This window comes from Sylvia atricapilla, chromosome 12 (genome assembly GCF_009819655.1).
Source record: "Sylvia atricapilla isolate bSylAtr1 chromosome 12, bSylAtr1.pri, whole genome shotgun sequence".
NCBI classification, from domain to species: Eukaryota; Metazoa; Chordata; class Aves; order Passeriformes; family Sylviidae; genus Sylvia; species Sylvia atricapilla.
Window position 1 is genome coordinate 4,798,684 of NC_089151.1, and position 12,456 is coordinate 4,811,139.

The 12,456-nt window shown below is 39.4% G+C and overlaps 1 protein-coding gene across 1 annotated transcript in view; it reads right to left on the reverse strand.

Moving 5' to 3' along the window:
• The window catches only part of PLCG2 (phospholipase C gamma 2), a 52,016-nt gene that overhangs the window by 14,416 nt on the left and 25,144 nt on the right, over positions 1-12,456 (reverse strand). Inside the window, exons 12-23 of the mRNA XM_066327542.1 lie at positions 11,853-11,973; positions 10,627-10,795; positions 8,703-8,807; positions 8,386-8,475; positions 7,684-7,862; positions 7,101-7,301; positions 5,720-5,839; positions 4,515-4,695; positions 3,256-3,324; positions 2,004-2,113; positions 1,115-1,211; positions 161-227 (exon numbers count right to left, since the gene is read on the reverse strand). Coding sequence (XP_066183639.1) covers positions 161-227; positions 1,115-1,211; positions 2,004-2,113; positions 3,256-3,324; positions 4,515-4,695; positions 5,720-5,839; positions 7,101-7,301; positions 7,684-7,862; positions 8,386-8,475; positions 8,703-8,807; positions 10,627-10,795; positions 11,853-11,973 — 1,509 coding nt within the window. The remainder of the gene's footprint in view (positions 1-160; positions 228-1,114; positions 1,212-2,003; positions 2,114-3,255; positions 3,325-4,514; positions 4,696-5,719; positions 5,840-7,100; positions 7,302-7,683; positions 7,863-8,385; positions 8,476-8,702; positions 8,808-10,626; positions 10,796-11,852; positions 11,974-12,456) is intronic.

The following is a 12,456-nucleotide window of genomic DNA, read 5'->3' on the forward strand; positions in this document are numbered from 1 at the left end:
ATGAAGTTTCAACATATTAATTCTGCTGGCTGTATTATTACAAGTAGGTGTTTCAAGGGTTTGATTTGGTTTTCTTTAAAATCTCTCCTGCTAAACATGAAAGAGTCTACCCAATAGAGAAAGGTCAGGAGTCCATATATAAGCATCAGAAAATACACACCAACGTTATACATATTGAGCACCAGGATGCCACGACACAGAGAGCCCAGTGGGTTGTCCTCAATGATCTGAAAAACATGAGTTAAATCTGACCCTAAATCTCTGGAGTGAACATGCACAGAACATTAACAAATAATAAATGTGCACCATTAAATCTAATCTTAGCTTTCCTGAAAGCATGCTCACAAGAATCTCTCCAGTGAGAGCAGTCAAAACAAGACTACTTTGTAGTAGCTTCTGTCCTGACAAAATTGTTCATTTTCCAAGTCTGCTTAAGGTTACAATAACCAGCGGGGAGGAAATGTAATACTTGTGGTTTTCTCCAAAGATTTCTGGAAAATCATTGGAAGTGCTTCAGAAGAACAAAAGAATTCAATGCTTTATTTTAGAAATTCAAAAATGTCAAAACTTATTACTGTTCAGTCCTGTTTTCTTTTGTTCAAGAGCTGTTTGTCCAAGACACGAGATGAAATCTTTTAGATTCTTTTGATGAACAGGATTCATTTATGCATAAATACTTGATAATAGAGAGTAAAATTACCAGAAAGGTGTGTCTGGACATATAGTTTTCTTATTTGCAAATCTACAGTGATTATACAGGAAAACTAGTTAAGTTTCAGGCACGTTATTGTTTAGCCATACTGTGAAAAATCCAAACTGTTTATGATTTTTATTAGCTGGAAACAACCAGAATCTCATAAAACCTCACCAATTCAGCTATCATAAAATCATAGATACATGGGGGATCCTTCCAAAACAAGCTATCTCCTTAAATAGCTTTCAGCAAGGAATGTCCTGACAAAAATATTCAGGAGCAGAGAACAATGAAGAATGCATTAATCCCTCTCTTCTGCTCTCTCAAACACAGCACATGGAATTGCTGAGTGTACAAACTAGACTTCCACTTCCAGTAGGAAGTGCCAAGGAAATGCAGTGGACAAACCGTAACCCTCACCTGGTTTTCAAGCTCAGCAGAGTTATCAGATGACAGATCTTCAACATAATTAGATGGAAAATAATGTTGGACTTTTTCTCCATAATCCCCCTTCCACCTGAATTTAAACAGGAAAGCAGAGAGAATGAAAAACAAAAAGTTAAAGAGCTTCAAAGGCCATTAATGAAGCAATAATCCCCAAGAAATTGTTCATTAATACCCCACACTAGATTGTCTAGCTGGCTATCACCAAAAATATAAATGATGAAGTAGCTAAGAGCTCTAACAAAGTAATCATTAACTGTAGTAACAGATGATTTCAGAGGGATTACAGTTACTGTAAACTGCAATTAATGACTTAAGAGGCTTTTTCCCCCTCCAGTACTAAAAATACTATTATGTGGTTGATTACCCTGCAGAAACTACAGGGAAACATTAGATTCCCAAGCTTTCCAAGCAATTTACAAGCCAGCTAAAAAAGAAAACCTGTTATGAAAGGAGACTGTACAGAGCACTAAAAAGGTGGGTTTGATTCCTGAGAAATGCACAGCAGAGCAAGGACACAAGTAGAGCAATGATTGCAATGACTTCCCAGCACACACAAATGTTCAGGAAGGATGGATGTAGTACAGGAAAAAAATATGAGATATACCAGGCTATGGAGGTTCTGCAGGCTGAGGTTATTGCTGTGGGATAGAAAAATGAAAATGACATGAAAGGAGAATTGAAGATTAGGGGATTTTGTGTTTGCGGGTTTTTTTAATACACTGGCATAAAGATTTATAAGGGCACAGTTAATAAGCAGCAATCAGACAACAGGCAGTTTTTAAAAACTACTACTCAAAGCTCATTTTTTTCCTCCATCCAGTAAGTCACCAGAAGTTCTCCCAGGAGGAATCTTTGTCCTTACCAGCCTCCAGTTTCCTTCGTGACATTATGAATTAAAGCTCCACGAGAGAAGCTCAATTCATCACTCCTTTTGGCTCTGTAGTCATACAAGGCTTTCACCGTTCTCTGAGGCTTTAAGAGAAACAGAGCAAAGGGGTCATCTGGGGGGACAGGTCATAAAATAATCAATAATGCAATCTAAAAACAAAACCAAAAAAAAAAAATAGGGAGGACTGGATTTTTTTGTTGTTGTTATGAAGCTCAGAAAACAAAATACTGAAGTTCCAGAGTGACATCTATTGGAAGTAAGTGATACTACTTTGGTATTCTTCAAGTATCAGCTTGGAAGAAAAAGAAAAAAATAAAATCTTTTTTGGTGCTGCAACATAATTAAGGTTAAAAACATAAAAAAAATTTTAAAAACCTAAAGTGACATATAAATCCTCTATTTTTATAACAAATATTCCTAAGCATTTGGAGTTTTCAGGCTTAGGTGCCTACAAAACCACATCAGCTATCCTGCTGGTCACACTTCCCTTAGAAAGATGCACAGTTTTAACAGGAGGAGCTAAACCTTTATCTTGAATTTACTACTACCCAAATGCTTCAGCAGCAATACAAATTCACTGGCCAAAATGACTTAAAAAGAATTATAGTCACAAAATTTACAAGCAGGTGATTTTCAGGGGAATTTACAAGTAGGCAGGCATCAGCAAGAATTACAGATAAATAACGTTCGCTGGGACATTTGTTTTTAAAACAGTATATAAAGGATAAAAACTCTAATAATTCATTAATAGACCAAAGGCACCAAATTTTTATAGAAAGCACATGAATAAACTCTGCACTTACTTGTGCATACAGAACATGTTTGCTAATGGAACAAGAGTGCACAGACACCCACAGACAGAAATTTTCGTGTTTTACTTTCTTTCCACGAAGATGTGGCCTTCTCAAATTGAACCCTCTCACAGGTATTTAATTTGGGGGCCCACCAAATCAAATCACCTCCACAGATCCAAGAGCAGAAAGTGCCCAAACTCCCAGTCTGAATAAGTCACTAAAGGATCTGCACACAAGAAAATGTGTGGGTACAAATTTTAAAGAGAGAAGAGAGGCTAGAAAAGGTCACACCCTTTCAATTTCTGTTGTCCAGCCCACCCTAGACCAAGCAGCCTGATGCTTTCAATTCTTCTTATTACTGCCAACAGGAAAGCAACAAGTCTAATATTGAGAAGTCTACAGTAAGTGTGACTATCTTTCTTTAAGCATACCACTGTGGGGGTGATTTCACTGGGCTCCACATACATCTTGACTTCATAGAGGGAATTAATGTCTTTTTCCTAAAAATGAGAAAAAAAAAATCAAGTTTTAGGAAGCAAAAAATTATAAAAGTACTTCATGCTTCTTGAACTTTTATATCTGAAACCACCTTTTTGAGAGCACACAGGCCAACAGAAGAGAAGAGAAGCCAGACACTTCTATTTTGCTCACTTCTATAGTTGAACATAACTGAAGATGCATGTGTCATTTAATCTTTCTATGCCTCAGTTTAATGAACAGTAAGACCTAATGAAACAGCAATACCTTGTAAATGTATCTTTTAATCAGTCAAAGGTTTTTTGATTGTGAGTACCCTTCTATGTGCAACCAGAAAAGAAACACCTGCAGTTATGATTTGTGTTACAGTACTTTAGTACCAGCACTGGTTTCACGGTTAGATAACTCTACAACACTACACAGAGTCCTATTTTTCATTTTATCATCTCCTTGTGATTCCATTTGAACCCAGTCCTAGGATACAGAACCTTTGCTATAGCCAACATTATAAAAAACCCTGAGGTCTAAACCTTTTTAGTCCCTTTTAGTCTCCCCAGAAAAATCAAAATCCCCAGGTTTTGATTTCCTCAGACCTGCCAGATGTAGTTTCCTGCAGCTTTTAAAAGACATATATTGAAAAGAGAAGACAACACCTCAGGCTTTCCAAAGCAAAGCTCCCTCAAAATGAAACACATCCATCCAGAAAGTAGTCCTTTGTCCTCGGCTAATTATCCAGGCTCCTAGTTTAGTCAATGACTAGAGACAAGTCTCCTGGGGAGATTTCCTCATGCTTATCTCAGTGAGCCTTCAGAGGTACCTTTTACCACAGAAGGTACAGGATACCATCCTTGAAATGTCCAGTGAGAGGCAGAGCAGAATATTTCATGTTTTTCCAAAGCCCTTAGCAATTGTCATCTGTACAATCATTTTAAGACCACTGCCCACTTCAGCAATAGAAGACAGGGTCAAATTCAGGCAAGGCTATTATCAAAATCTCATTTTAGTAGAGTAACAACCCCCAGTACACAACGGGGCTTCACTAACCAAATCATGGGGAAGACACGAGTTGGCTTTTAATCAAAGATGAAGCTGTTCTTCGCACCTTTGTGAGAGAAGTCAGTACAGCCATCTCAATTTCACAGAAAATGACCTGCTTAACCTGCCCCAGAGATCCCACACCAGAACCAGGGCCCACCCGAGCCCATCCCAGTACCGTGCTGTAGCGCTCCAGCAGCTCCTCTGTCACGGGGTAGCGCAGTTTCATCTTCCTGTACAGCGGGTGCTTCTCGTAGTAGGTCACCAGCTCCACCAGGCTCTCAAAGTAGGCCGAGGTTCCCAGCACAAAGTGCCGCCCCTCCTGCAGGATTCGGAAGTGCTTCACCTTCCCCTCCGCTCTGCGGAACAAGGGCACAGCTGGGAAAGGTGGCAGAGCTCACAGGGAGAGCAGCAGGGCTCTGAACTGCACCACAGCTGCTCTGTGCACCTTGACTTCTCTAACGAAGCCTCTTTTCTTCAATTATTATGATTATTATAATTGTTTTGATAGCTATGGAAATCAGTTTTTAAAGAAATAAAAAGCTTTTGTGCTCGAACGCAAGGTTGGTATTTGCATTGATAAATGCAGTAAAACCATCCATTGACAATCATCCCATTCAAAAAGATTCTTAAACCCTTTTCAAGCTGCTGAAGTTTTGGTACTTCTTGTTTTCCCTGGTGTGAAATGGTTTTATTGAGATGCTGCGGCTCCAGTTACTCCAATGTCCACCTTGGTAACAGCAGAAAACTTCACCCCAAAGTACACAGGAGACTGGGGATTTTGGCCATCTTCAATGCACAATGAGGCATGAAAATAAGCAACTTTATATCTTGCTAAACAATGCATTTTCAGAGAAACAAAATTTGATCTGAAGACATTACGCAGAACACCACAATTCTATATATTTCATTTATGTTTTTACAAGAACCACAAAACTGTTCAAAACTATTTCCTCTGCAGAGATGAGCCAACAATTTTCACTTTGACAGTTCGGTTTTATGACAGGTCAGGATTTCTAGGGGATAAGGAGATAGAATCATTGATGAACCTGCACCTGCACTGCAGTTTTGAAGGAAACTTCAAAATAACACTCTTTAGCAAGGAGTGTCAGAGAATGAAAGCAGCCATCCATAGCTCTATATGGGAAGCATGGGACAGCTGGTGCTCAAAAAATCTTTATAAAAGCATAAAGGTTCAGGACAGTCACAAATTTAATCTTGCACACACACTCATACATGAACCTGCTGCACAAATCAACCATATTAATTATTCCAAGTTTGAAAGCAAGAATAGCACGACTCTAAAAAGACCATTACTTTTTTAAAAAAGAAAAACCAGAATATTGTTGGCCTGCTAGGTAAGGTGGTCCTGTCTTTTCTTACCTGAAAGTCATGGCAAAAGAATCAGGTTCATCTCTCTTTCTAATGAGAAAAGCTCCATCCCGAGGGATTCTCATGAGCATGTCTTCTGCCTCACCTCGACTCAAGTTGTTATAGTACCAACTGCAACAGTGAAAAACCAGAATGGGTAAACATTGCAAGGCTTGTCAAATGTCATTTACGGAGAGTAACAGACAGCATTATTAACAACGGAGTTTCAAACATTCTAAGAAAAATTATGCATTAGATTTTCCCCACCCTAGCACCTATGACAGCAGTTTAATACAAAACATTGTAAGACAGCAGTTTATTTTGGATGAAAGCATCACGAATATATCAGAACATCTTGTCTGTCTGAAATAATAAAACATAAATCTGCATTTGTTCCTGAAACAAAGGCACTACATCCTGCTTTTAGTCTGCCATTCGGTTTTCAGTATTTATTCCATCTTGACACAACAGATTTAAGATAAAGCCTAAACACAGACAAAAGAAAGACACCAGGGATTTTAATTTTTATTCAGAGCTTGATTTTATCTTTCACTACAGGGATGGACCTGTCTTAGATCCAATGTGCCTTCAGTGAAGCTGTGGCCACTTATATAGTGGCACTGTAACTCCAGCTTATGCAGAAAGGCAGGAAAGTCTAACCCTTAAATTTTCCTTCCCCTCTCACTGGCTTCCAAAGTTATCTGTGGGTGGTCAGTGCCTCCCAGACCCCAATGTGGGGGAAAAAAAAAATTAAAGTCATAGATTAGTATTTTACATGCAAAGATTTACTTTTGCCCACTGCAAAGAAAACAGAACAAAGGGCAGCGATAAGTGTTCTGCCAAAAAACAAGAGCAAGCTCTGCCCAGGATCTGTGGCAGACAAACACCAGCTGGAAATCAACACTGTGCTTAGTTCCTATCACTACGGGGTGAAGTCAGCCTAACCAGCACTGACAGGGTGAGGCAGAGGGTGGAGGTTAGGCAAATGTGGCTCTTTGGGCTCACTGCCCCAGTGACAGAGCTTCCAGAGCACAGACCATGACCACTTAGTTGCCAAACCACAGCCAACTACTAAACATCCAACCCGACCCACTGGGTGTTGTAAAACACTGCACAAAGGAAGAACGGGCACATTTCCACAGCGTTACAGCTCTCACTGCTCTTCCAGTGGCTACTAGGAAATTGCTTTCCCAGTAACTACTCTTCATTGTACCAGGTTCTCACAAAGTCAGTGCTCTCCCTCAGCATCTTTCAGGAAGCCTATTCCTCAAACTTCCACAGACAAGCAACACTGAAGTGTGCTCCTGAATCCAGGGAATCTTCTGTGCAAAAATCCCACCTAAAGCAAGGCAAGGACACTGAAATGAGAGCAGTGCTTGGCCTCTATACGTACTCTTTGGTCTCGTGAGGGCTGGGGTTGGGCACAGCGTCGGTGAGGCGCAGCTCAAACTCAGCACACCGCAGGTGGGCCTCCTTGTAGTGTTGGATGAGATCATAGATGCTGTCAAAGGTGAGGTTGTCTGTCAGGTAATATTTCACAGTGTCCCCATCGCTGGTGGAACGGATCCGGCAGTGCTGGACCCTGCCTGACCTCCTGAAGGAGTAGATGGGGTATAAGGGAAATACAGAGTTTGTAACTGATTTTCTTCTTTCAAAGCATCTCCCCACCCATTCCTGGTCAACTACTTGGGGAGCTTGTGAAGAGGCAAGAAATCTGTGTCATCTCATAAGACAGCCAAAGTAACAAGCAGCAAACATTCCGGCAAGGAAGGTGACAGGACCAAAATCAGTCATTTTCAACTGAGAGTAGTTTAAAATCTGGCATAAACTTATTCTGTAAAATTTGCTCTGATAGCTCCCTGGGTCAGAAATCCATTTGACGCTATTCCTTGTAATGTTCCAACCAGGAGAGAAAAGAAAACACCAAACCCAGACAAAAAAAATCCCCCATTACATTTGTATGACAATGACCATACCAGAAGGACAAGGTGTAATCATCAGGGAAAGCTTCACTTTCCCTCACCAGGAATGTCCCATCCTTGCCACCCATTTCAGCACAATATTCCTGGAGCAGTTTCTCAGCAGTTGTTCTCCCCCCTTTCATCTTCCCATGGAACCATTTCTCTTTTAAGTGCAGTTCAGTTCGTTTCACCTCCTAGACCAGAAAATAAAAACTTTTTATAGCACATTGCTAATTTTATGACTTTGAAACTTAGTACTTGTTACTGGTGATACATAACAATCTACTACTTCAGGATTTCAGCCCTTCCTAGGCCTGAGCTCTTCAGCCAAACACCTTTATAACTACCCTGCTTTATCATCCACAACAGCCAAATAACACATTAGTAACACAATACACATTAGTTCATTCTGCTTAGTTTGAGAATAGCAGTAATACTTAAAAGACAATGCACACATCAGCGTTAGCATAGAAGTACAGAAGTTATATTTCATTGTCCTTGTACTCCTCCTTGCAAGGCCTCCACTAACCAAGGGAAAAAGTTATTTTACTAAAAATAAGGTTAACTAGAGTTGACCTTTATAGTTTTTTTTATCCCCACGCTTATCTGATACAGAACGTCTACAATTTCATCAGCATAAAAATACACATCTGTAGACATTAAAATAATCTGAAATAATAAAACCACCACATTTAAACAATAAAACAGAGCCATCACCTTTGACGAATCTTCATCAGCATTCTGTTCTATATCATCACTGAATGAAAGCTTTTCATCAGCAATAGCGCAGTAGTGCCGAGTCCATTTCTGAAAGTTGGGAGATATTAAAACCATTAACAGAGGGAAACTCACTAACCACTCTCAACCACAATCTCACAACAGGGTGCAACAACAAAAAAAAAAATACTTTTTTCCCCTCATCCACACCTGTTCAATGGACAACATTACTTACAGAAACATTAAGAAAATTCATGTGAATTTTCAGTATTACAGAACAGATTAATAACCTGTAGCAGATGTCATAGAAATAATACCTGTTCTATTGTGTCCCACATGTAAAGTTCTCCTTGTTGCTTCTTTTCTTCTTTCTTTTCTTCCAAGTTCACATCAATGTCTCCCTTTGGCCCCAGTTTTTTGTGCTTAAAAACCAGAAAAAAAAATCAACATTCATACACTCAGAGAGAATCACAGATAAAATTGGTCACAATGTTTCAGCATACTCAGTGTTACTGGAAGTGTCTCCCTCCCTTGCACAGCCACCTTCTGTCATTATCATAACAGCAGCTGTTCCACAAGGAACAACAGCTCTGGAACTCCTTTCTTTGAAATTTAGATCCCATAATAAAGGTTAAAAAAAAAAAAACAAACAACTAGTAGAGGTATCATTGAAGCAGTGAAGAAACAAGTAGTTTGATAAGATCTCACCATTCTTTGGAGAACAGAAAACATGAAGTGACACATACAAAGAAATAAGGATAAACAGGAATCCTTCTGCAGGAAGTAGCACATAAGGAACAAAAATCAAAACAAAAGGGAAAGATAAGGAATTAAAATGAATGAGGAATTCACCCTTTTACGAGAAAAAGGGAAAGCTTTATGAAAAAAGGGGTCAAGTTCTACTTTCTTCAGAGTGTTCACTAAAGTGTCTCAAGGGGCCACAGGCAATATTAATTACTTAACTGCAGTTAATGATGGATTAATCATCTCATAGCAGACTCAACCACACTCAGCTCTGCACAGCCTTCTCTTGGCTGATTTGACAGGCCTATCTGAAAAATCTCACAGGCCAATGAAGTAGGTGTTGCCTCTGACTGTTTACTGACAATGTTTTCCAAACAAAAGCCAAACAACACAACCAGCTCACAGGCAGGTGCTGATCTATTTAAAGATTCGTCAATGTTCTTTTAGACAGCACAGAGAGATATGGATGTTCTCTTGTGCACACTCATAACAGTTTGTAATTCCTTTTAAATCAGATCTGTCATGTTATTAATCACATGCTCATGCAAGACCCCTCTCTGCTCTGCGTGGAAACAGACAGTGTGGAGAGAACAAAAATAAATCCCCAAAAACTTAAGCACAGAAGTTTTCCACCTTATAGTGGGGTTCTGTTATTTCCATTTTTTCATTCAAGAGCATATTCTTATTACCTATCTACCCTTACTTTCTCCATTCAGATGTCTAATACATAGGATGCAATACTGTTACAAGAGCAAGAAAACAGGAGCATGGACAAAAGTAATTATTATTTTACTACAGAGATCATGAGCAGCCCTGAGATTCTTCACCAAATTTTGCCATTTGAAAAGTTCTACCACAGTTTCAATCTGAGAAATCTTCTTTTGGTTGTGTTGTTGTTGCACAACAGAACTCATAAAACACCTGCACTTCCCACAAGGTCTGACACTAACAAGGACTGCCTTCTCAGAGCAGGGCCTCTGTGTTTCACAAGTGTCTCACTAAACTGCGTATTTAAATCACACTGAGTTATCAATTTGTGAAATGCTCACAACTTCAGTGTGCAGCCGCACAAGCTTTGGGTTTCACTCCAACGAAAGGACGTCTTTGAAAACAAAATAGTAATACTGATCTATCCTCCTATTCAGGAACATACTTCTATCATTTTTAAGCAAGCCACATGGTGTAAAATGTCTGTGATGAACACCTGCAGCAGTGAACCCTTGTTGAAAATTTAGCAGTGACATTTCAGGAGTCGAAAGACCTTTAGAAAAGAGCTGACGTTTGATCTGGCACTTGAACTGCCAACACTTACTGCAAAGGAAACCAAGAGCACTTCAATACAGAGTTTTACAGCACACTGTACATTACTGCCAAATGTAACCAGTAAACACTTCAAGCAAGGGGTTCCTTGAAACTAATCTGTGAAGTCTGGAACAGTATTTCAGACTCCTGCTCTCGTTCTCCTATTTTATCTCCTGACACAGAAAGCAAACCTACCTTGATGATGATTTTCTCTTTCAGCTGGGTTGGTGATGGGAGCTGATCTGCACTGGCTTCAACAGGCTTCATTAAAAGCTGATCCCCAAACACCTCCTTGAACACTTTGGCCATGTGTCGCTGCTGCTCCACACTGCAGTGCTCTTCAATTGACAGAATCACTGGGTATCTTTGGTGGACAAAACCAAGGTGAATGCAGACAATTTCTTTTTGCCATAGCTGGCAAGGCAAGGAAAACAACACCCTCCCTCAGCCCCTAGATGAGAGAAAATATTTAAAGGAAACAAGAAGACAAAAGGAAGATATAGACACAACAAATAATAACAGCTGTGCAATCACAGAGTTGCCAAGGTCAGAAGGGCCCTGTGAAGGCCCATCTAATCCAAACCCATTCTTTAAAAAGGCCCAGTTCCTAGGTTAGAGGTTATTCAGAACTCTATCAAGAAAAGATTTGAGTATCTGCTACAACAAAGATTCCCTCCAAGCTCTTGGGGCAGAGTTTCACTGCTAAAGTACCGTTATGTGAAAATTTGTTTCTCCTCTCCTCAAAATCATGTCTGTTTTCCTTCACATGTACTCCGAGAAGAGTCTGAAACCATAATGCATCCCTTATTATGATTGTCACTAACACAAAGTTCCTGTGTAGACACTGATTCACATGGGAAAATATTGCCTCTCTGTGTCCAAGTGGTAATGTGGGAAAACAGGACATTGACAGCTTCATTCCTCCTCAATTATTGGGTAATATTTTTTCATGTTAAGGACATCTCAGAACAAGTTAAAGAAGGGCAGAGATGCAGATCTAAACTGATGCTACCAGCTCAGGAGACATGCTGTGAGTTCTGTATCTTCTCAGCTAAGACCTTCCCTACCACAGAAACACCACCTGACGGATGTATTATTTGTCAAATGCACTATTTTGTTATTTCTTTTAAAGATTTAAGACATACTATTAAGCATTTGAAGTTTCAATTTCAACTTAATAAAAGAAGACCCAAAAAAGGAGCTGGAAACCATTTTAGGGTACTCACTATCCTCCTTAGCAACAAATGGTTATGCACTGGGACTCTTCCTCAAAACAGCATCTATTAAAGACCCACATATGACAATAATGAAGGCTACTGGAATCCATTATTGTCTGATTACTTTTTGCTCTAGCTCACAGAGAAATTAAGTTCAGAAGGGTCTAAGCATATGAAAACAGGCTGAAGGAAAACAAAGCTTACTCAGATGTAACAAAGGCATGGTCTTTGATTGCCTGCACTACGTCATCGAATTTGATCTTTGTTGTCCGTGTCCATCCATGGTAAATGATGGGTTTCCCATCAGGACCATCCCAGCAATCCACTAGGAAACACAAGCAGTGGAAAAAGTAAGGGACCAGGTAGATCCTAAAAGGACTCTGGTAAGAAGAATACATCCAAAACTTCAGTGTTCTATGTACTGATTCATAGACATTAATGTTCTAATAAAGCATTATATCAGATGAATTTATATCTCTCACAAAGGAAACTGAGTTTACTTAAATAAGAGCAAGACAAATAAAATACAGTACAAAATGTTCCCAAAGCATTCCCACATCATTATGTGGGAATCTGGAAACAAGAGATTCAGACAATTATAGTGTCAATCTATTAGTTTACACTAATTTTCCAGGGATAAATACACTCCAACAAGTGACAAGCTGAGAGCTTCTGTCTTTTGTTGATTTCAACCCTGAAACTCTAATTTGAGATACATTTTGCATTAGTCAAATAAACAACATGAAATTAAAGTGAAAATTCCCAATAAGGAACACAGGCACAGAGCTGAAGACACATACACAATTGC